General features: G+C 39.1%; 1 protein-coding gene across 1 annotated transcript in view; it reads right to left on the bottom strand.

Moving 5' to 3' along the window:
* The window catches only part of BCL11B (B-cell CLL/lymphoma 11B), a 101,453-nt gene that overhangs the window by 76,405 nt on the left and 1,574 nt on the right, over nt 1–23,474 (bottom strand). The window contains exon 2 of the mRNA XM_019518593.1: nt 12,584–12,949. Coding sequence (XP_019374138.1) covers nt 12,584–12,824 — 241 coding nt within the window. The 5' untranslated portion in view covers nt 12,825–12,949. The remainder of the gene's footprint in view (nt 1–12,583; nt 12,950–23,474) is intronic.

Below are 23,474 nucleotides of genomic sequence, written 5' to 3'. Positions count from 1 at the left end.
TTTAAAAAAAAGCCATCATCACAGATTTCTCTTCCAGATCATTACAGAGCTGTCCTCCGATTAGAAGAAACATTACATTTTGCTGAACTTAAGATTTTTAAGGTTAACTATTTATTAATAAATTTCCAAGTTTGGTTTACACATGGTTGCCCTTTGTACGCATAGAAGTTTTAAGAGACAGACACAGAAAAAGTCTCCGGTTATAAAACATAAAAATAAAAAAAAGGAACCCACAAATTCTACCCTGCTCTCTCTAAGTTAAATGTATTGTGTCTGGTCGAGACCTGGTTCATAAAACCATAAAATAGAGACATGCTTCCGACACCAGATTTGAGAAGCTGTCACATTAAAGGTAAACTTTTAATCTGTTATAGGCAAACAGTACACATTTTTATTTCCTGAATAACAGCTTTGGAGAAATGTTTAAACAAGAATTTAAGAGCTCTGTGGTAAAGGCACATACAGGAGATTCAGACAACTACTGGATTTTTTTGGTTCTTTAAGGACGTAGATTTGGGAAAAGAGAATAATAAAGAACTACAACCAGATGAATATCTCTGTTCAGAATTGTTTCTGGTTACTGTAAAAAGAAAAAAAGAAAAACAGTATGAATTACCAACCGTTTGTCTTAGTCTTTTGTTTTCTTGGGAGTCACTGTCGCATACTTTTAAGGACTTAATTGTGTCACACTTAGTAACATGCTAGTCTGCCGATATTTTTAAATAGCAACCAAGGTTTTTGCCCAAGGCACTTAAAGATGGCAGTCCCACAACACTTTCCTTTTTTTACTGCCATGCATTTTGTTCCCTAAAAGCCTCGCGCACACATTTCACTTGGTCTGAAAATACCAACGTAGCTCTTAATCCTTCAAACACTTATGGACATGCTTAACTTTATGCACATGAGTAATCCCGTTGAATTCAATGGGCCTACTCACATACATAAAGCTAAGAGCACACAGACAATGAGATTCTGGCTCCAATGAAGCTGATGGGAAAACTCCCATTGACTTCAGTGGGGCCCAGTTTTCACATTAAGTTTTTTCAGGATCAGGGCCACAAATATTTTACACTGACTTTCCAGTGCTATCCTAATTTTGCCACTGTCTTAACCTAGGCTCCCCTCTCCCACTTTTGGGGCTCCACCTTGAGACCACTTGACATCTTCTCTGGTTATAATCCTACTGCGATGGCGAAACCACTTACAGCAACAGGAAACATCCTCTGCAGGTAAAGCTGAAAGAGACTGTTTCCCCCTGCTGTGCGCGTTTGAGTAAACTAATTAAAACATGGGAACTTTGGGTCCAAATGCTGCCAAGAAACAATCGTTAATGGGAGCTGCAGTGATACGGGAAGCTCCAGACACTTGAGGTAGCAGTAGAAAAATCAGAAGAGGCAGAGTCATATTTTTTTGACTATAATTATTATTTTTTTCTATAAAGATGCCATCATGAACTTTAAGTCGTTAAGACAGTGAGGGGGGAACTGCTAAACTGCTGCTGAAAAGGGAGAGGAGGAGGGGAACAGCGGCAGCCTCCTTGCTGCCTAGGAAGCAATGCAGTGCTGTGAAAAAGAGGCAGAAGTGAGCAAACCAGCTGAACTGCTTGCAGAATTAATCAGTAACAAAGAGGCTGGATCTCTTGGCGGGCTTCAGCCCTTGAACCTGGACTCTGCTCTATAAATTTCAGCTTGGAATGGCTCTCTACTTGTTGAAAGACAAATTGGCAGTGGGCCAAGTCTAGCTACCACCATTGAAAAAAAAAAGGCAATTTTTTGCTCAGGAAACTTCTCTTCAGATTCAAACTTTTTTTTAGGAGCTAGTAACAGTAACAGGAGCTAGCACTCTGGAAAATGGGGAAGTCAGGGGGAAGAGTGAAAACATTAGCTTAGTTTTTTAAATAAATGAAATAAAACTATTAGGTGCTGAATTTCTAATCTGGATTTTGCCTGCAAGAATTAGCAGCAGCTGTAGTAGTAGATTTCAGGGTACCCAGCCAAAAACTCAAACAGAGACTTTTACCGTTAAATTAGCTGGTTACAAGTCTGATACTGAAAATAATAAATGTCTTAAATGAAGAAGGGGACTGCCAAGCCTTCTCTGCACCCTTACTTTATCCCCTCTCCCCCACCACCCTGCTCCTTTTAAAATGACCATTATTAAAAAGCATAAAAATCCAAATAAGTCATTTAGTAGATAGCATGAGTTGCTTATTTATAGGTTTGAAAGGAAAATAGAGAATATAAACCCTCCCTCTGCCATCCGCTTCTGTTCACTGCAGAGGCAGTTTTATTCACAAATACCTCTCCAATGTGGTGTTTATAGAATGAGAACAGACAGGGAGCAGGCTAGGGAGGAGTGCAGGGAGCAAGGGGGTGAAGGGGAGGGAGCTGTCAAAGTGGAAAGAAAGAAGGCAAACATCTATTCAGAGGCCAGACACACTGACCAAGGTCAGCTGCAGAGACAAGGCCCTGTGCAGCAGCTGTGCAATTATGCCCAAATTATGCATGGCACTGAGATTCCAAGAAGCTTGCATGGTGAGGCTGGACAGGAGACTCTAGGACACCACGAAGGAGGTGTGTAATGATTCTAATTACTCTGCAAGTTTCTAAAGGCTAGATTAGACACTCTCAAGCTAGGGAAGTGCCTGACGCTCCACAGTGTTTGCAAGAACAAATTCAGATAAAAGATCCTAATGAGAGAGTGGAGAGAGAGGTATGATAAGTGCCAGCTTTGATCAAAAGGTGAAAGACGGTATCAAAATAAAACACGGTATGCAGGAAGGAGAGGGAACTGAACTGGAGATGAGGAGGAAAGAAGTCTATCTTCAGAAAAACTGGTTGATAAGGTAAAATTAGTTTAATTACCAAAAAAAAAATCTTCCTTTTTAATAAATGCACTCCTGCTAGTAGAAGCTGGACTACTATCCAAAAAGATCTATGGACAGATAAATGGATATCCTGTGTTTTCAAAGAAGCCTGGAATCTGTACATGGTAGGTATTTTCTGTCTAACTTCCCTGACCTTGCTGAGAGACCAGTGAGCAAGGTCTCCCTTTCTTGTTCAAGAAATGCGTTTAACGAATGCAAGAACAGAATATTGAGAGTTCAGAGCTGTTGAGCTCAACAGTGGTTTGTGCTGATCACACTTGAATCTTTTGCAAAGGCATACATGTAAAAAGGAAAAAAACATCAACCACTGAGAAACCACTTCACATCTGCCATTAAGATTATTAAACATCTTACAAGCAGAGTCTACCCCCACCTCCTCCATACCTCCCGAGGCCTCCAACATGGCAACTGAGAGCCAAGAATGCTCTGCTACTGCTGCTGCTGCCGCAACCGCATTTATTCCTGTTAAGGGGTTAACGATTCGTTTCCACTACTTCTCCCGAGAAAACCTACAATGAAAACATTGGCTCACGAAAGCGTTCTCACTGCCAGAACGCCACAGCGCAAGTGAAAAGTCCGTTTTGTTTTCATTACATCTCTGGGATTTCCGGCTTAGCTCCTGAGCTTAGACACCAAATCCCTAGATACCCCACCCACTTTTTTTTTTTTATCATTTATGCAGCACAGCCCACCAATTATCATTTTGAAGGTGGAAGGGGATAGGGAAAAGAATGACTCTGGAAATGATGCTTTTGCTGGAGTTGATGCACACATCTCTCAAGCTGCAAAATATCCTGTTTCTCCAGGGCTCTGGGTTTCCATAGCTGTCAGTTAAGAATTGCTACTATACATATATACCTTTTTTTACTTTTCATGTCTTGCCCTCCCCACTCACAACTCCCTACTTGTCCACAGGCTCACAATTCTCCACTGAAGTCAAAGCTGAAATTCAACCTGAAATCAATGCCCTCTGAGTCATATGACATGACAGAGAAATCTAAGCCTTTCTTGTACAAAAATGTATGATTACTTCATGATTTTTTAGCTATGATAGAAAAATGTTCCAATCTCAGAAACCCTGGAAAGGGGCAACCTTTGTGTCACAGCTTATTTGGTCGCTGTGTGTTTATGCTGCAAAGGTTCAAATATGGGCCGAGAAATCAAAACAATCATATAAAGGATGTGATGGGAACCTACAACAGCAGGATAGCTAAGGCAAAGGAGAATTTATTTGTTTTTATTTATTTATATATCATAAAACAATAACACTGACTTGTATTGATCATATGCCAGTCTCAAATCATCAAATAATTTTCCTTTGAAAGCTGGCTTTTCTGTAATATAATGAATGCATGTTTCTGTGCCCTCTGAACAGCTTCCTGCAGTCTCAAATTCCTCTGTAAACTCTCACAGCTTTCCTTCTACAGGCCACTCTCCACCAGCCATGCATACTAATAATTATTATTATTGTTCTTATTGTTTTTATTTAACAGTTTTTCATTTTTTTAATTTACAGTCCATTAGAAGGCCATCAGGAAAATGACTAATGATGGGATGGCCCGTCCTTGTTCATCTTTCACCATGATATTTTCATTAAAAATACATCAACCTATTAATAGTGATAATTTATCAGAGAATCACAAAAACTTAGGGTTGGAACAGACCTCAGGAGGTCATCTAGTCCAACCCCCTACTCAAAGCAGGACCATTCCAAACTATATCATCCCAGCCAGTGATCTGTCTACTCAGGCCTTAACAAGGATGGGGCAGACATATTTACTTGTTTCACCTCCCTTCCCCTGTGCAATTTCAGGAGGGATCCTAATACATTCAGTTAAACATGACCAATGAGTGAGATTTTGATTTTGCTTACTCCCAGGTAAGTCAGTAGTGAGTCAACACCTATTGCTTTTTAAAGAACATACAAATTCTTACACCAGTGATTCAAGAGTTACCTGTAAAGTTTAAACCACTGTCAGAGAGAAAAGAATTTGGCCAAACATACTGTATGACTTTAAATCTTCTCTCATCAACCTGAAAAATTGCACTTCTGTCCAAAAAGATTTTACCTAGTATTGCCACAAGTAAAATCTAAAATGACTATAACAGACAGAGTGCAGAGAAAAATAACATTTGCCACTATTTTTCCAGTATTTTTACTTTGTGACAGCATATTGGCCTTGAGTCACTACTCAGTTATCCCACTCAGTTCAGATTAACGCTGCTGATTTAAATGGAGTTACACCCATGTGCACTGGGAGCATCACGCTGGTGAATTTTGCTCTTTGTGGGTAGTCGTTTTCACTGTTTCTCCTAAAGTCACTTAGTCAGTTTCCCCTGTTGTTTGTATGGGCCTAGCGCAATGCAATCGGACAGAGAAGAACAGTTATGAAAAACAGGAAAATGTGATAGACCACAAAACTACCAAAGAGAATCAGGGTCAAGTACCTTTCTAGTTCTTTTTTTATTTCATTTAACTAGATTTTAAGTTGCTAAACAGCAACTTAATATAGCGTTTTGTTTCCACCCAAAAATATCTAAGTAAGTAAATTTCAGTTACTTCCTTACAAATAAATCCTTCTCACCTTAATCATCAGCAGAGTAGGGAAATATGGTTTGGTCTATTTGTTTGCTTTGATAGGTCGGACTACTCAAAAAAACAAAAGACCGAAGTGCCACTGGGACCTCTGACAGCAATTGAAATTCACAAAGGTGGAGGGTGTCTGGTTTTCCCAGAGGACAGCTGAACAAGACGTTAAAAAGAGTGTTGGAATGATGCCATATGGATACAGTGAAAATTAAATAAGGGCAAAAATGTTTTCATAATAAGCAAGTTTCTCACCTTTAGCTCTTTCTAAGATTACTATGCTTACTCTGTTATGCCTTTGTAGGATACTCTGTAAACTGGCAAATAAATACTGTGACTGTGTGCTGGAGCTCTTTGCAGATCCAGTTTGCATCTCCTCATAAAAATACCTTCCCAAGGCACCACGTCTATGCTGAAGCTACACAGCAGCATATGTGCGGATAAGCATGAGACTGTATGCACATGCATAAGGATTAAGTGATATTTGCTAAATATTTTCCTTTTTCACCCAAGTTTTGCTGATTTCTGGCCCTGTGCTAATCAACTCTTTGCATCACTCTAACACCCATTGTCTGACTGATTCCTTAACACAATTTATAATGCATAAGCACTACCGTGATTGTGGTTACCAGCCACACATCCATGCCACCGCAAGCTATGGCAAACAAACCCTTCCACTTCAATAACAGAAAGTTGGTCAAGTAACAGCTCTGATCCTTCCCTGAAAACTTCCCTGTCCCATAAAGGGACAATTCTGCATAATGTTTAGAAGCAGAAACTCATCCACCAGGACATTATAACTCCTAACTCAGAAAACTGAACCAAGCAAAAGGTTTTTTTATTCTGAGGCTTAAAGTAACCAGTAAAAAATCTACTTCTAGAGACACAGATATAACCATGCTGGATCAGAGGCAAGATTCATCTCATCCAGAACAATAAGTATGGCAGTGGCCATCACCAAGGCAAGAATACCCGCAACAGGTTGCTGAGGGATATTTTTCCCTCCACAAAGGTCTCATTCTGGTCTCTAACAGGCTTAAACTTTTCACCCTTCATTATGTCACTGAAGCTTCTACAGCATCTCATTTTGGAATAGGTCCCCTCACAAAAGTAGTAAGTAGATTTACAGCTCACTGAAGACAGGAATAATAATAATGAGTTACAGAGTAACGCAGGCAGGCACCCTGCAATCTTCCTCACCTAACATCAAGGTACCTTAGTCCTGATTTGTTCTTATCATGTTGGTCTATCTGGCAGCCCCAACATCCCTTATTTTGCACACATTGTGTGATGTGCATAAAGAGAGATGAGGGTGAGATCACTGAAGTTGTTTTAGTTGTTTTTCTCCTTGTGACCAAAGTCAGGACCTCAAACTACATCTCCAGAGGCAAAAGTCTTGTTCATTAAACCACCGCACCACTGAAGTCTCAAATCTCATAGGGTTTGGGACAGAGAGGTGTTTTTTTCAGCCCCTACCACCCCCACTGGATACACAAATTTGCAAAATATATTGATAAACACCTAATCAAATCATAGATCTGGATGCTGGTCTCAGAGCAGAGTGGATCAGGGGCAGCTCTACTGTCAACAGAGGAAAATCAATGAGGATATCAAGAGAACCAGGTCTGGCATGATTTCTTCAGAGAAGCCTAAGAAAAAAATGCTGCTAGTACCCTGATTTTTTTTATGGCAGCTTGATATTTGGTTTTCTTTCCTTCCTATGCAGTACTGTCTTAAGACGTTGTTTCCTCACTCTGATAAATTACCCGTTTCAACTACTGGATTGAAAAGCTACTCATGTTGGGATCAGGTGCCACAGTCAGCTTCCTAAAGAGAAGCTCAGCCAATTGCTGACTGGTTCCCACTGCTGTGTGCCAGCTCAGTCCTGCTCAGACCACCTGTTTCAAACCTGTCTGATAACATGGGCAATCAAACTAGGTTTTTCCAGTGCTTGCTTCCTTTGCCCTGCATGGTGAGGCATCGCAATGGCTGTCTTGAGTCCTACAGTTAATATGGGTGCATGAGTCCATAATGGTACATTGTAAGTGAATGTCTCAGAGTAGACAGCAATAATAATTAGCTGTCATGATTTGAAAAAAGGATAATCCATACCATTGAGTTAACAATCACTCACACAACACACATGGATTTAACAAATCTTAATTTGAGAAAAATAACAATTCCAAATATATCAAATAGCCTATTTCATGGCAACCTGTGGCAGTGTTTATCTCTGGCTTCCAGCACATGCGAGTTATTTAGTTTCTCTCACTAGCAGTTTTACCATTCAAAAGCCTGAAATGAACATTCATGGAGCAGGGGTTGCAGTTAAATCCTACATTTGACAGGGAGTCTTTTTTCATGATCCGCATCTAGTTCGAGTACATAATGTATGGAGCCCAGAACTGGTGGCCTGAACTGGATGGATGAGGAATTCAGATCAACTCCCCCCTTCTAGCACTGTCTTTGGAGAAATTGACTCTGCTGTCTTAATGAGACTCTGCTGTCATCTTCAGTTTACCACTCACTGGAAATGTTTGCTCCCTGGTCTATAGTTGTGAACTACAGACAGAAAACCACGGAACCTATCCAGGGAAGGTAAAGCTAGAAACAAAATGCCACGTGTTATTCAGACCTGTTCCAGTTTAACTAACTTTTACAAAATATAAGCATTAGTGATAGACAATTCCTGACTAATTCATTGGCCTTGCTTCATTTGCTGTGGACAGATCTGATAAGTCTGTTAGTACCAGTCATTCAGTATAACGGTGAGAATAGTCAGATAATTTAAAATAAACTTTGCCAAACATACTGCCCATATTCAAGTTGTCTTTACAGAGGCCATGTAACAACCAATACATGTCTTACAAGGGGAGATAACTGCAAGAGAACTCTTTGATCAGCTTTGATCAGCTAAACTTGGTTTTGCGAGTTACACGTTAGGGGAAGACTCTACACTTCAGCATCAGCAGGTCTCTAAACCTAACACTGATTGAAGAGATAAAGTTGCTTCCTCCTCTACTACAGTATAGAAATATCAGTTCTGAATCTGCAATGGACATATAGTCATACACTCATGCACATTAAGGTTCATCTGCCTGCCTTTAGCTACACACAATACAGAAGGCCACCAGTAATATGACCGAGAGTGATTAACTGAGCACCCGAAGTAGAGTCACTCCTGGCTTAACTGAGGACTGTAAAGTTTCAGAGAAAGGAAGAATAAAAATCCATGGGCATATTAAAGAAAGATGGACTTGGATAAATCAGGGTGTATTAAAGAAAAGAATTCAGGGGTTTGGCATATAAGGCCAGGAATCCAGCTAAAAATGTGCAATATGGAAGCTTATTAACCCTATCATTTGAAAAGAAAAGAGAAAAGAAAATAAATGTTCACAACTACAGAATGAAGATCCTGAACTAGGATTAATATTCCATGAGACCCTATGCCATGACCGTCGACAGGAAACACCCACACACCCAGAAAGTAAAAGAGTTCTGTGGCTCAGCCTAGCTCGGTGCTTGACTTACCTTGGCTACACTCAGCCACGGGGAGCTGTAACGTTTTGCAGCTTAGTCACAACAGGAAGGCCACACAAATCATTTCGACTGAATAAGAAGGTCTACAAAAATAACACAAGATCAAGGAGAGTAGCTGAAACCTATTTGAGGGCAGCAGCAGTGGCAGCATATTTCAGGGAGCCGAAGTGGCGAGTGGGTGATTTCTGGTTTCCCTCTTCAAATATAAAGACTCAATTATCTTTGAACAGCTTGCTTTACACATGAATTGACACATTTATTTTACAATAAATAACTGAAAGTTATCTATGTTTCCTTTACTGTTAATCTACACAAAGAAATAATAAACAGAGCTTGTCTACAAAAATGCAACTACTGCAGTCCTCAGAATTCAATTAAGCTAAAATAATTAATGCTTCCAACATATTAAATTACTTTAGACATCTGAGCCACTGAAGTTTTTATTCTTTAATCTTTTTCTTTTTATTTAATAAAAAAGTTAGTTTCAAAGTGGGGGGGAGGGTTCCGAGAAAAAAAGGAGCATGATTTGCTGTTAAAATGTAATGGTCTCCTTTAGCTGACACAGCATGTAGAGTGTTTTGTGCCTTTGATTAAAATAACATTTTAAATGCTTTGAACAAACATATCTTGCCATACTTCTAAGGGATTATTTTACATATTTCTTGGTGGAATAAAGAAATTCATTCTTCCTGTCGCAGTTCAGAAAGGCTAAGAATATCTTTCGTCACATATAAAGTAAAAATACTGTAGGCTCTTGCATTATTACCAAAAAAAAGGGAGGGGGTGGTAGGGTGGGGGAAAGCTGCCTTAGAGATTAAGTTTCCCTTTTATGAAATCGTATTTAGTCTCTTTTTTTAACAAATCTAACAACAATGCTCTACAGCCTCTCACTGGGAAATACCTTTAATGTTAAATGCAGATTCTGATTTTCTTGGCTAATGCAGAAAGCCTTTCTATTGAAATATAAATAAGGGGCTTGGTATATCCCACTAAAGCCTTTCCAGTGAATGACTTCTGTGGGTTTTTCATGGCTACCCTCCACGGCTGTAATGTGAGGCTTTTATCCTACTATTGAAAACTATCCGCTCCTATTTTAAAAAATAGAAGGACACTGCACCTTTTTATCAAAGAGTTTGGTCCCTAATTGAGAAAGCATTATTATTGCAATATGTAATGGTTGTCCCTATCTGCATGCAGTGCTGAGAAAATTCCAATCAAATCATAAACCTTTTTAGTTTTTTAAATTCAAAATGTCTCATATACATTTTTATTTGATCTTCAGTTTTGTATGAGAGTAAGAGCTCCAGATTGGCTGTTCAATGCCTTTTCCAAATAGGAATGTTTTTCCCTCAACAGATCTTCAATGTGTTGATGCACTGGCTGCACGGAGTTTGGTCAAAATCAACTTGAAATAAGGCACCAGCTTTCAGGATAGGAAAGGCAATTGTTGTGTTTAATTATGGATTAACTTTAGGTGTAGACTATTTTTGGATTAAACCTGGACACACATCTACAGAATATGTCTTCAGAAACAAACCTGCTAGGCACTGGGCTCCCCCTTGATAGATGCTGAAAGATGTGTCACACATACTAAACACTTTGCAGGTGTCTGCGGCTAGCAGAATCAAGTCCCGAATGCATGCTTTGAGCTGTCTCCTGTTCCTATTGAAATCAGTGACTGAATGATAAAGGGAGTGTGTCCTGGCCTTTTCACAAGGTATTTGAACATATGGAATCACATGAAATTGGTGGGAGAACTGATGTACTTACAAAGATATTACGGATGCTGCCGCTGCTGATGCCCCAAAAGCTACCACCCTCACATACAGACTCACATGTCTGGCTTCTATAGCCAATTAAAAATTTGGGAAGCTGGGTCAAAGGTAGGCTCCGACTAACCACGTTCCAATATTTTAAGTAGCTGCTACTCAAGATCTAGCCCAGGAAGCCAGTGAATTAAATAGGGAGATGATATGTGTGTTTGTTACAGTGCCAACCTACAAAGCCTGGTTCTGTAGGTTACTGATAGAGACACTGGAGCGTGGAAGCTCACTGATTCAGTCCCTACTATCAGCCAAAATGGCAGCTGTCACATGGAAAAAGCTACATTACATTTAAGTGACGTATCTACTTCCTCTTAATAGAGGATCCCACCTGGAACACCTGAGACCCAAAACAGTTCAAATCCTGGACAAGTCCTGACTCCTGTGACATCTGATAGCAGAGTTATATCAAGGACCTCCACTGAAACAGCAGAGATCTCTCTAACGCTTGAATTAAAAAGCCAGACTCAGATCGTGCACAGATGGGGGCCAGGGGTTACAAACTGCTCACTACCAACGAAACAATCCCGGACCTGCGGATTTGATTCACTGCCGCCATTTCTACATTCTATATCGAAATGCTAAAAAACAAGGACTGCTTGCTTACAGTTTACAGTACTGGAGGGGCAAAGTAGACAAGATGACAAGTTTGACGCAAGTTACTGACATGCAGCATTACAGGAAACCCCAGAGTTATTATAGAGTGAGATTTTCCCTGCAACTATCATTAGCAAAGTGTCATTTAGTTATTGAGGAAAACTCAGGAGAATGGAAAGTACTGAGAAAAGGAAGATGCTTGTATACCTGGTGCTAAGGAAAGCCGTTTTCATGCTGTATATACTGCAGAAAATGTTTAAGAACAGGTCATCCAGGTGGATGCAATGCCCCTGTCAGTGAGACATGGGTGATCTGCTGAATAAGAGCTGGCTGCACATTTTGAAGCTGCCTTGGGGCAAGCTTTAAACTACACAACCAATTTCTACAAGATGTCCAAGCATTTCAGAAAAGAAAATGCCTATAATCTGCTCACCCAGGACAGCTCCCATGGGTGAACGTTCCATTCTCTATTTTCAAAAGCCCCTGTTCAGACATGCATTTCAATGTCAGAGCTCCACTGCTCCCTACTTCTCAGTCTAAATCTATTCAAACCTAGGAGATACAGGCCACAGTTAAACACAGCCCTTTCAGTTGCTCACCTGGACTAGGAGGCTGAAATTCACCCAAAACAGGTAGAGTCAGAAGCTCTTCTTCAAACCCCACATTATCCCTCAGGATCAAATTCTCCCATTGAAGTCAATGAAATATCTGCCAGTGACTTCGGTGGGATCGGGACTTGGCCTCTTCCACAGAGTTTACCAGGCTCCACCACTGGAATGAATTTACTGAACCTGCAGTATTCATTATCTTTCCTAGACTACCATCTGATTATGGACAATATGGAAATGGCCCCTCTGACCCTTAGCCAGTTGCTTTTGTGTGTGTGTGTGCAAGCTACACCTGGGGCTACCCTGGAACAACTTCAGATGTAGAGGCTTTTTTCACTGCCAGCTGACCCTTCACCAAAAGGTATAACTGAATTCAAACTTGGTAAATATTACTGCTGCAGCTCTGGATAGTAGTGAGGTTCCTCCAGGCAGCTGGCTCCTATGAAGACCTGCTATTGAAGCCTTTGTTTCATAGCACTTTCTAGAGGGCTCTCTTTAAAAGATTACCTAGGCAGTTGATTGAGTGTAAAACATGCTGTACCTGCAATGTTCTCCTGCTTGGGGCAAATTCCTTTTGTAGGCGTGAGAAGACGGTCTTCTTCATCGGGTGTGACTTGGATCCCGATTTCCACTGGCTCTGACACTTTCCTGAGCTCGGAGCGTGATGAGGGGGGAGGGCTGCTCTTATCCAGGCTCTTTTCATAGCAGGCACCACCAGTGCCATTGCACTGTTTCTTCTTGTGCTCTATAAAAACCAAGATGTCTCCCAGGGGGAAGTTCATCTGACACTGTCCACAGGTTAACAAATCAGGGTCTGTCCCACCTGCGGCAATGCTGATGCCACCCGGCTCTGATATGGCCAGGCTCTCATCCTCATCGGTGATTGCCGTTTCCACATGGTCAGCCTCTGCTTTACATGGACAAGAAGAAAGAGGGGAAGGGGGAAGGGGAAAGAAAGAAATTGGTTTGAATGTTCACAGAATCTGAATGATGCAACCTGAGCAGCTTAGCCAAAAAAAACCCTGATTGTATCTTTCTTTTCTTTTCCATTTCTTTCTTCCCTCCCCATAATAATTTCAATATATTTTGCAACCAAGTCTGTCTGAAACAAAATGATAGGCTGACCTGGCACAGCTTTCCTGACAGCTCCCTCTAACTGCTGCCAGCACTACAATAATACCAGCAAAAAGCCATTTTGCAATGTTCATTCCTCGACCTTCCTTCTGAAATGGTCATTTTTTGTCCCACCTTTTTATTCCTAACACGTGTCCCTGCCATCCAGCGTGGGCCCCAATTGCAATCTATTTACCCCGAAAACTGTTCCTTGATGTCAGTGGGGTTTTCTGGATGCCCTGAAAAATGCAGGATTGGGACCCCCACAGCACACAAAAAAATTGCACTTAATTCATTTGATTACAAAGGTGGCAGCACTGTCAAATGGTAGCAAATTAGTACGCTATGGCAAACTACTCACATGAGTAGAGTGAGCAAGATATGGCCTGTGACAGGGACTTTACAAAAGCATTTGCAGAGAGAGAGAGAAAGAGAAAGTGTCATTTATTTTGCAGGTAGAAATATGGGCTGGAATCTTCTGCTCATTACCCTAGTAACAAATGTCTGTGTGGTCACTCTAGATAGTAAAAAAATCCTTATAAAGTTGATAGAGACTTGAAGCATATGGGTTCTATATCATTATCTGAAAAATCTTCAGACTCAGAAAACATTTCTTTATCAGATAACCCAAACCAGTTTCTAAAAAACATGTAATTTATAGATTCAAAACCTCTCTCTTAAGTGTTCTACATTTTAAATTAATGTTTTCAAGCTAATTAATACAATATGAAATAATTGTAATTCACAATCCATTTCTAGGGCAAAACGGGTTTTTTGTTCTATGGCATAACTGACAAATTATACAAACCCTAGTCTTTACTCGGGCAAAATTTCCACAGGGTTTTGCCTGAGGGGGTTTTGCCTAAGAAAAGACTGTAGAACTTGCTCCAAACAATACACAGGAACAAGCAGTATGTAAATAAGCAAGTTTAGAGACATCATAATCAAATCACAATTAGGAAACAGTCAGAAAATTTACCAATTTTCTGGAGAAGGGAAGACAGAGAAATGTCTCAAAGTAGTGGGCTGAGATAAATAGAAGCTCCTACTATAGAACTGAGTTCTCCACTCTCTGAAGTCTGTGGGAGTTTTGTACAACTATTTAGCAAACAACAGAAGAATATATAAAATAAAGGGCAGGGGCAGGGGCAGAATTTGAAACACAAATTCTGACTGAGAAGTTCCTGAATATTCTGCGCCTCAGTGAAGATAGCTTAGAGGATAATTCTCCCTCATCTGCATCTTACAAAATGAATCAACTGATTAGTAGTATATACATCAGCCATAGCACCTATGTAGCATGACCCTCTAACAGCCTACAATAGATGAAAAAACAAGACTATCGGAATTTAATGCTTTTTATATCAGCAATTAGAAGAACAGGACTGGGACGCCACATAAATGTATGAGCAAGAAACATCCTATTGGACAGAAGCTGGACACTGCAGGGCTTTGAATGTACTCCACTAACTTGTAACAAATAAATCTACAAAGGATACTATACGCTAAGCATAATACATGCACTGAAAACCATTAATTGCTTTTTTCCCTTAATCAAAGTTTAAAAGGAGTTTGAAGACAATACTACATAATTAATTTACCAATTTATTTTATGAAAAGATGCTGTGCCCTAGTGAAAATGTAATCATAACCCTGCACTGAACAGGGATTGCTGGGAAGAGAGTGAATTTCTGTGAACAGTGTGTCACAATGCAAAAGGTAATTATTTAGTGCTTCTGTTCCCTTTAATGATCTAACATTGAGCAATATTGTTTATATTGAAGAGAGCTTGCACCTTTAATTACCAATTACATATACATAATTTTAGAGCCAAAAGAAAAGGACTGTGAAAAGGGTCCCTTAGAAATGTGTGCACCATTTCTGGAAAGAATTCCTATTAAGTGGGAGCAGAGTGTCAAAATATTAAAACACACACACACACAAAAGGGAGATGGGACAAAGAGCTGGAAAAGACAAACGAAAAAGCAAGAGTTGAATTAAACCAAGGATTGCAGGAAAGGAAGGTGGCAGAAGGAAAATACCTGTTCCCAGATTCCTATGACATGCTTGCTTAGTTTCCAGATTAACTGAGTCTCTCAAAATCCAAAGATCCAACTTTGGGATATATAACCATAGCTAAAAAAGCACATGGTTCTAAACTTTATTATATTTTGATGGATACATTTTTTTCCCCTGCTATTGTAGTTCTGATCATCAGAAAATGTAGTAAAGCTGCCGCATTTGAGAAAGGCCCTGACCATGCCTGTGTAAAAAACATGAGCAAGTTTGTAGCAGTTGAACTGTTCTAAATTGTCTTTTAATTTCTACTATTCATCTGAATATTAGTTAAGTCCAGATATGCCTATTCACTTATACATCCTCACACTTTCTTTCCAAGTATTCTGTAATGGCACTTTTTTAAATAGCATCTGTTATTCTTTCACATTTTGGCAGTCTTCACGTTGAAGAAAATCAGCTTTTAATTTTCTTGGTGCTCTAAGCCCTCACGATCAGTGATAACTGGGTTCCAAAGTATCAAAAGATTTCACTCTGCTGCATCTGAGTTTAGACTAATAAATTATCAAGCATGAAACCCATCTGATACCTTACAGTACAAAAGCTATATTTAAGACTGCTTATATGGGACATGGAAAATGGCCATAAAAGGAAAAAAAGGAAAAAAACTGAATATATCTTCAAATGCATTTTATCTGTGTCAATTTGCATATTCATTTTTATGCAATTGCAAAAGAAAAGGCTTCCTGTTTATGACTCAATTAAGCAACTAAAAATCTGCATTCCAATAACATTACCAAAGGCTTACATTTACAAAGGTAAGGCCAAAAAAGGCTGAAAGTCCACCCTTAACCTGCTGTTTTTCACTTGGATAATACAACAAGCAAGGTCCTCCAGTGTTTGAAGAGTCCTGCAATACCAATAGGGCATTTCAGGCCCGAGACTCAATCCAAGCTCTGACTCTACGAGTGCTTGTGGGTTTAAATGAAACACTTCACGGTATTTCAACTTAGCTCTGCGGTTTCACTTCTGTTGCTGAGCTGCTGTTTTTTTCTGTGTGTTTTTTCTAATTATTATTTATTTAAAATAGAATTTTAAAACAAAGAAAAAGTAAAGTCATAAAAAGAGAGCAAAGAATTAAAAGTGCCTTTTCTCCTCACTTGGAAAAGGACTAAAATAAAATTAGTTGTCTCCAGCCAATGTTCATGCCACAGTTCTTCAAGGTGCGCTAAGGTGTGCCCAGTACTCTCACAGTACCTCCAAGCCTTCCTCTCAGTGCTACGGCAATATTTACCTACTGTGTACATAGAGGTTCATGGCATAGCAATGGCATCAAAAGCGGGTATCATCTAAAACCAATGTTACTCAACTGTTTTATGTTTTTAATGCATTTTGGCAATTTATATTATTTCTCCTACAGTAAAGAAAGCATTATATTTCCTTGCTGGACTCCTTGCATTATCCCCAAGCACCATTCTATCATGCCAGTCTTCATTAAAAATAAAGTGTTTTTTTCATCCCAAACTCTACATCAAGCCTCCGCCACAATATCATTACCACTCCCGTTAGCATGGTGCCTCCTTAGGTATGTTGCACACATACAAACACGCATACACGCACAGGTACAATATTAAAAGTACTACAGATGCAACAGATCTGGATTTTCAAATGTCTGGAAGTAATGCATGGATGCCAAAATAACTGAAGCCAGAACAAATTGGGCCTGATCCACAGACCATGGAACTCAGCAGAAAGATCTCAAGCGTCTTCCGTGGCTGAGTACATCACTTATTACATTTCTTTTTCTTAAACTAGTTTAGTTGTAGTGCAAGGCCAGAAGTAAAAAAAGAAAAATGTGAAAGTGGTAAACCACCTTCCTACAAATTGTCCTGCTAATGGAGTCACAGAAAGCACAAAGAATTTTAGTATCTGTCATAAGAAAGAGGAGAAAAAAATTGGTCTTTGGCCAATGTTTGGGTGTCAGATCTCTTGTCCACGTTCATTTTCTACGGCCAATTTGCAAACCAATAAAAGCAGCGGTTGAGAGAACCACTGCCACGGCCTTAACTATAGAGGCGCTAGTGGGTGTCCCTATTGCCCTGGGTACTGTGAGATTGGTTACCATGTAAATCTTTCACAGACCCAGATGAGCAAAGCACAGATTAACCAGATCTGACTGCGTTTTGTAATGATGAACTGATGAATCGTGCGGCATTTGCCAGCTGCACCCTATCTACAGGGAAATTCTACCTTCAAGGATATGGTGCACACTTTCCTTCTGACACCCCCTGTACATGGAGCTACCAGCACGTGTGCTGCTGCATAATCCATGTAATATTCACTGCACTCAAACGTGGGCATCTCTCCTGTGCTTTGAAACCAAACCCTTATCTTAAAATCTTACTTGTAAGAAGCACAGAAAAATGACTGATTCTTTAGGGTGTTGTCCACAAAGCAGACATAAAATGGTGTCCCTTTAGCAACACCTGCATGTCACACTTACTGCAAAATCAACGCATTTAACGGAAATAGCTCAGATCGCATGCACTGTGGCTCGGTTATCAAAGTGATCAGTGTCACAATTTTACCTGCTTAAGCCTAATACTTTCAAAAAGCACAGGCTTCAACTCCTCGCTGTGCAAAAGTTGACCAATAACCTGCTTACAGTTTCTTTTAATCTTCCCAGATGTGAGCTGCAGGGATTTAGATACTGCATTATATCTAGATTGCACTAACATTACATTCAACAGCACAGGATGCTTTTTAGCTGACATCAATTTTTAATTTTTCTGATCCACACGATTGAAAATCAATTCTTCATGAAAAAAATCTGAGGGTGGATTAGTAAAGAAAAAAAGGCAACAGGGCATGAAGCCCTATTGATGGAGAGACTCCAATTTTTTGTATTATTTCAAAGTGACTCTCACACTTGTGCAAAGTGTGTGATGACAGCCCAATACACAGAAATTCTCCACTTATCCACAGGACAGGAACAGTACAGCAGCAGCTGTCTAAGTATCCCCAAACTGCCAACCTCCTTCAACCTTGACCTGTAGGGACTATCTCTGGGTGGAGAAGATAGTTCAGGCTTTATGACCCGTTCAGTCAGCTGAAACTCTCTCACAAGCTTGCCAGTTTGTTCTAAATGTGGTTGAGCAGAGTTTTGTGGTATGATGTGTACACTGTCCACTAGGTACTGGACAGAGACAACTGCTTTGTATAGCCCACTGAATAGCCTTCAGATGTTAATGACTTTCGATCACTATAGACAGCAGAAGAGTTGGGGGGGGAACGCCAACAACCCATTTAGCTCTAATGCATTAGCAAACAGAACACACAGCTGTGAGTTTGAGGGCTCTTCTGCAACACAGTACATCAAACACCTTTTGCAGAAATATACTGAACCTCTCAGAGAGCAGTTTAACCCTCGGTTGCACCTGAGACAGAACAAACATCTCTAGAACCACAGAAACTGGGGGGGAAATATCATGCTCTAAAAAAAAAAGGGAATGGGAAAGAAATAATAATAATGTATATACTGAACAAAACAAAAGGCAGGCATATCCAAAGGTATACTTGGATTCTGGGCATTCATCAGATGTTATTTAATCGGAAGCTACGCACATACAATGCTGCAGACAGGGATGATATATGTGTTCTTAAATAAACTAGACATTCAAGAAAAAAATAAAGATTTATTGCTATTGAGAGCCTAAAATGCAAAGGTTCTAATACAGACTGGAAATGCTGTAAATCTGCACAGATAAAACAGGGATCGTGATGATGTGATATAAAAGCATTCTTTGTTCCCAAGTGAATAGATTGGTTTTATTTGAATGAAAGAAAAAAGATACCAGATACACAAAAAGGAGGGGGGGAAAGCTGCATTTTGGCATAATTTTTTAACTGGATTGGAAAAAAATCCCTGAGTTGCAAAAGCTTAGGCACAAAAAAATGAATGAATTAATTTAGAAGTATGATCAAATTAGGTATTTTGTTCCTAATGTATATAATAAGCTTGAACTCTATTCTTTAAAAAAAATAGTTTCTGTGTTTCTGAATAGGTCATCAATCACTGTTACTTGTATACAACTTTGTCGAGCCATTTTCTGACTTTCATTGAAGCATATTTTTTATAACGGTCAACGAATTTATGACTTATTCCAGTGGCTTAGTAAAAAGGGTCATAAAAAGTTAAATAAACCAGTAATTTTCCCCTTTAACTTCGGATTTCCTTTTTATATTGTGCTGTCTAGTACTGAGCCACTGAAAAGCACCTTGGGCACATCCAGCGCACACAAATTATCAGCTGCTTCCGAAAAAAAAATTGAATTTCTTGCATTGAGGCAACTACACAAAAGACTTGCATATGTCAAAAATACAGAACTAAGTCCCTGTGAATGCTGTACCATTAATCAAATCCCCGATCTGGTGTCACTTTTGCCAGTAAAATGATGATATTCTTCTAACCCCCCCCTCCACTGGCGCGTGCCTGCAACGCGTGAAGTGTGTCCCTCTGCTTTAATTTGTTTTCGAATAGCCTGCTTTAGGCATTTTTTATATATTCCTTGGGAAAAGCTGATGCTTAAAGCTCTAGTGAGGGTATACGGTACAGACTAGGCAACAGCTTTTTTGGGAGGGAAGCTGTAAGCAAATTTAACTGATGTTTAGAAGCTGTAACTTACTGTGAATGCACAACTGCCTTTGAGGCTTGTAACCATGGGTGCAAAGGAACAGTGTGGAGCCTGCATAGCTACATTTTATGAAAGTAAATAAACATGAAAGAGGAAGGTCTTGTAGTAAGTACAGCTGAATGAATCATACATTTTATCAACACTGCACATTGTTATTGATGTCTTTTTCTCCCCCCTCATCCAAAAGATATATAGAAATCTATCCGCATACAACGCCAACACGCACTTCGCAAGGGGCTTTTACAGCACTAGGAACTTTAGTATGTCTCACGCTCTAGCCCCCAACCACTGTTCATTTTTCCTCTCAGAGAAACCTAGAAAGACAGAATTCTAACGATAATTGCAAGTAGATGAGGTGCACACAACAAACCGGAGGGAACCACCTATCATGGGGCAGCAACCAGAAGAAGAAAACGATCTAGTGAGGAAGTGGTGTAGAGTGCTATTTTGGCGCAGTATGGCTCTTCAGTGAGACTTTTTAACATGCTTCAATCTCAGGGTGGGATCTACCTCTTTAGTATATGTGAGTTGTTATTGTTTCTCTTAATAAAAGTTAACAGTTGTGAAATTTTAAAAAAGCTATGATCAGCAAAGTTTGAGGTACCGGGGAGGATGGGGGGAGGAAGGTTTTCCCATAGCTTGAGAACATTAGCATCATCGATGTTTAAGACACTGTACTCTTTACCTTACACTGTCAAATGAGCTGGCTGCTGTCTATAAGCTTCCAACTTGTTCAATTCAAATATTAAATGAAGTAGAGAAATCATCAGATAAATTGCTGTCCCTCTATACTCAAGAGTGAAGGTTTTTTCTACAGTTGATGACAGCCCTGATCTTTTGTCTGACCTAATTTATTTCTCTTTCAGGTTAGAATAAAAACACTCTTTCCTGTCATGGGATAACCTCCATACACATATTCTGCCCTAAAATAAGACTATGCTATTGCTAACAATGCCATAACTTGATGAATTCCTTGGATTGGGTGAAGCAAACATTATATCCTGACATCCAGTGATCAAAGCTTGCTATGCTATGCCACTAAATTATATGTTTGGGCAAGAAAGCGTCCCACTAAAGTCCATTGACAATGTACAGGCAGACTAAAGGGGAGAATGGACCAAACTCTGTATATTATAGCCCTAACCCTTATTCAACAGAAAATTTTCCATGCTATAGGTGACACTGTTTATTTCTTTAGGGAAATGCTTATTTTTATTTGTAGGAAATGCCAAGACATATGTCAAGGATCAAAAGTGATACCAGCTATTCGAAAAAACAGATACAATAAACTGCCATATACATGTAGCTTTCAGACATGTAAGCACATAAAATTGCATGTGCATGCACATTTTTATTGTACAAAACATTCTTTTGGAAACTCTATCTTGGTCTCTCTGTTTATATATACACTGGAGGCAGATAAATAGATGCATATGTATTTTTACAATGCACACTAATTCACATACCTACGGCTATCATTAGCCTGATCGCTATCTGACAACAACAAACTGAGAATTTAAAGATTATATGTTGATGATAAAAGGCATTGTTAAAAACTAATTTTAATTAAAGACTTCTGTCTGCAGGAGCCTGGTTAATCAGTCATGATTTGGCCAAAAATAGATTTATCTCCCTTGCAAATCCCTCTCATCCAGCACCATATAGATCTTTGCATGAAAATCAATACTACAACTTTACACTTAAAACATTTTGCAGCAACATAAACTGCCTCAGATACAGCTATTATTTCCTAACCTATTGTATCCCATCTACCAGTACTATGGTATGATTTGAACTATAATCTACTATGATACAGGCTATGAGCTCCCCCTAGTTGTCAACACATGCCACTTAAAAGCAGTGGGCACAATTGAGACTTGCAATTCAACTAAATACCAGCAAAGTTTATTTTGAAAAGTATTTTATATCAACAAACAGTATACAGTGCAAGGCAAACTAGATTGGAAATCTGAAAGGGAAATAAATGCCTTCAAGAAGGCCTTTTTAAACTATAAGATTTATGCTAAGAGCAAACTCAGAGGAGCAGAATAGGTGTCGATTGAAGTCAGTAATTGATATCTATAATTTGTACTATTTCACCTAGCACACACTCATCTAAGTCATAATTATTGTCAAATATGCTACAAGACAGCCCTTTGTTCAACAGAGCAAGATACATTTTGCACTAGACAAGGACTCAACAAACCATTACTATTAAATACAACCACACTGAAAAACTGTCAACTTGTGTTTGCTAAACGTTTAAATAAGCTTGACAAAATAGTCCCTTGTATTTGTCTACCAACAAAATAACTTGAAATGATTTCTTAGCCATTTTACATCTATCTGAAGCACCAAGCAAATCAAACAGAAAACAGTAAGCAATACAGACTCATAATCTACTACTACAGTATGTCAGTTTCTTTTAAAAACACGAATTTTTTTAGAAGCCTGGAAGCTTATGAGAACATGAAAGTTACGATTTTTTATCTCATGACTAAACTGTAAATATATTTAAATAAAATGGAACCCAGAGATTCAGAAAGAACAGATCTTGTTATTGTCCTATTTAAAAGCAATATGCAGTGTCTTTTAAAAAACATGTTAGGCTTCTGAATTCACAACTATGCAAGCATTTAGAAATACGCAGCCATCTCCAAAAATCATTTCCTCTCTAATACTTTAGCGGTATCTTGTATTCTTTGTGTCTGATGCCAGGTGAAATTGTTTCTCATGCTGATAAAAAAGATCATGAATTAAACCAAATCTACATCCATTTTAAGTGAAGTTTCCTGAACATAGAAGCAATCTGGAAAACCTTCACATGCTAAAAATGGCATTATTTTTTCTTACTTTGCATAAATATGCAGAGTAAATTATTAATCTTTCTGGGAAACCTGTTGACCAATTACTGAAGAAATCTTGTTTGGGAAACCCTGTGCTCTATCTGGAATTGTATGATTTTGCTATGTGCTTCTTCCATATTTTCTATCATCTTATTGATTTTGCTTATTTTGCATTATTCTGCATAACCGGTAGCACCAGGCTTTTAAGATGGATTCTCCTTTCACAGTTCCGTCTATTCTAAAAATATACTATTAGATGAAGAACATATTGCTCAAGTTTTAAAAAAATGTAAAAGTGGCAAACCAGCAGTTTGAACCAAACCAACCTAATCTATCTTTTCATGAAGCATGTCCAAGGCTCGCCATAATCTCTTTTGCATAATACCTCTTTTTCCACTGTCTAAAAATGTAGCCAGCTCAAGTACTAAGTTTTCTTTCTCCATCTTCACAAACACCAGGTCCTGAGCTGCTCTTTTTCAATGTCTTTCCCCCTTTTGCACTCTCTACATAAAATCTATCCTACGCTGATGTATGCTGAATGTAGGAAGGGGCAGTAGGCCACTCAATTTTGCAGTTTTAACTAAATTCCAACTTTAGAGAAAAAATATATATTGCAGTCTGCTTGCTTTTTTGGTTTCACATTCAAGATCTAAATGTTTTTCTGAGCAGCAATAGCATGAAAACCAATAAACTCCACTGGAGTGGGGTCAGAAAACATTTTTTTTTTCTGTTTTTCCCTCTCCCCCCCTTTTTTTTTTTTTTT

Source organism: Gavialis gangeticus, unplaced genomic scaffold (assembly GCF_001723915.1).
Source record: "Gavialis gangeticus isolate Ggan-Ray unplaced genomic scaffold, GavGan_comp1, whole genome shotgun sequence".
Taxonomy (NCBI): domain Eukaryota; kingdom Metazoa; phylum Chordata; order Crocodylia; family Gavialidae; genus Gavialis; species Gavialis gangeticus.
This window is presented reverse-complemented; position numbering and strand designations above follow the sequence as displayed.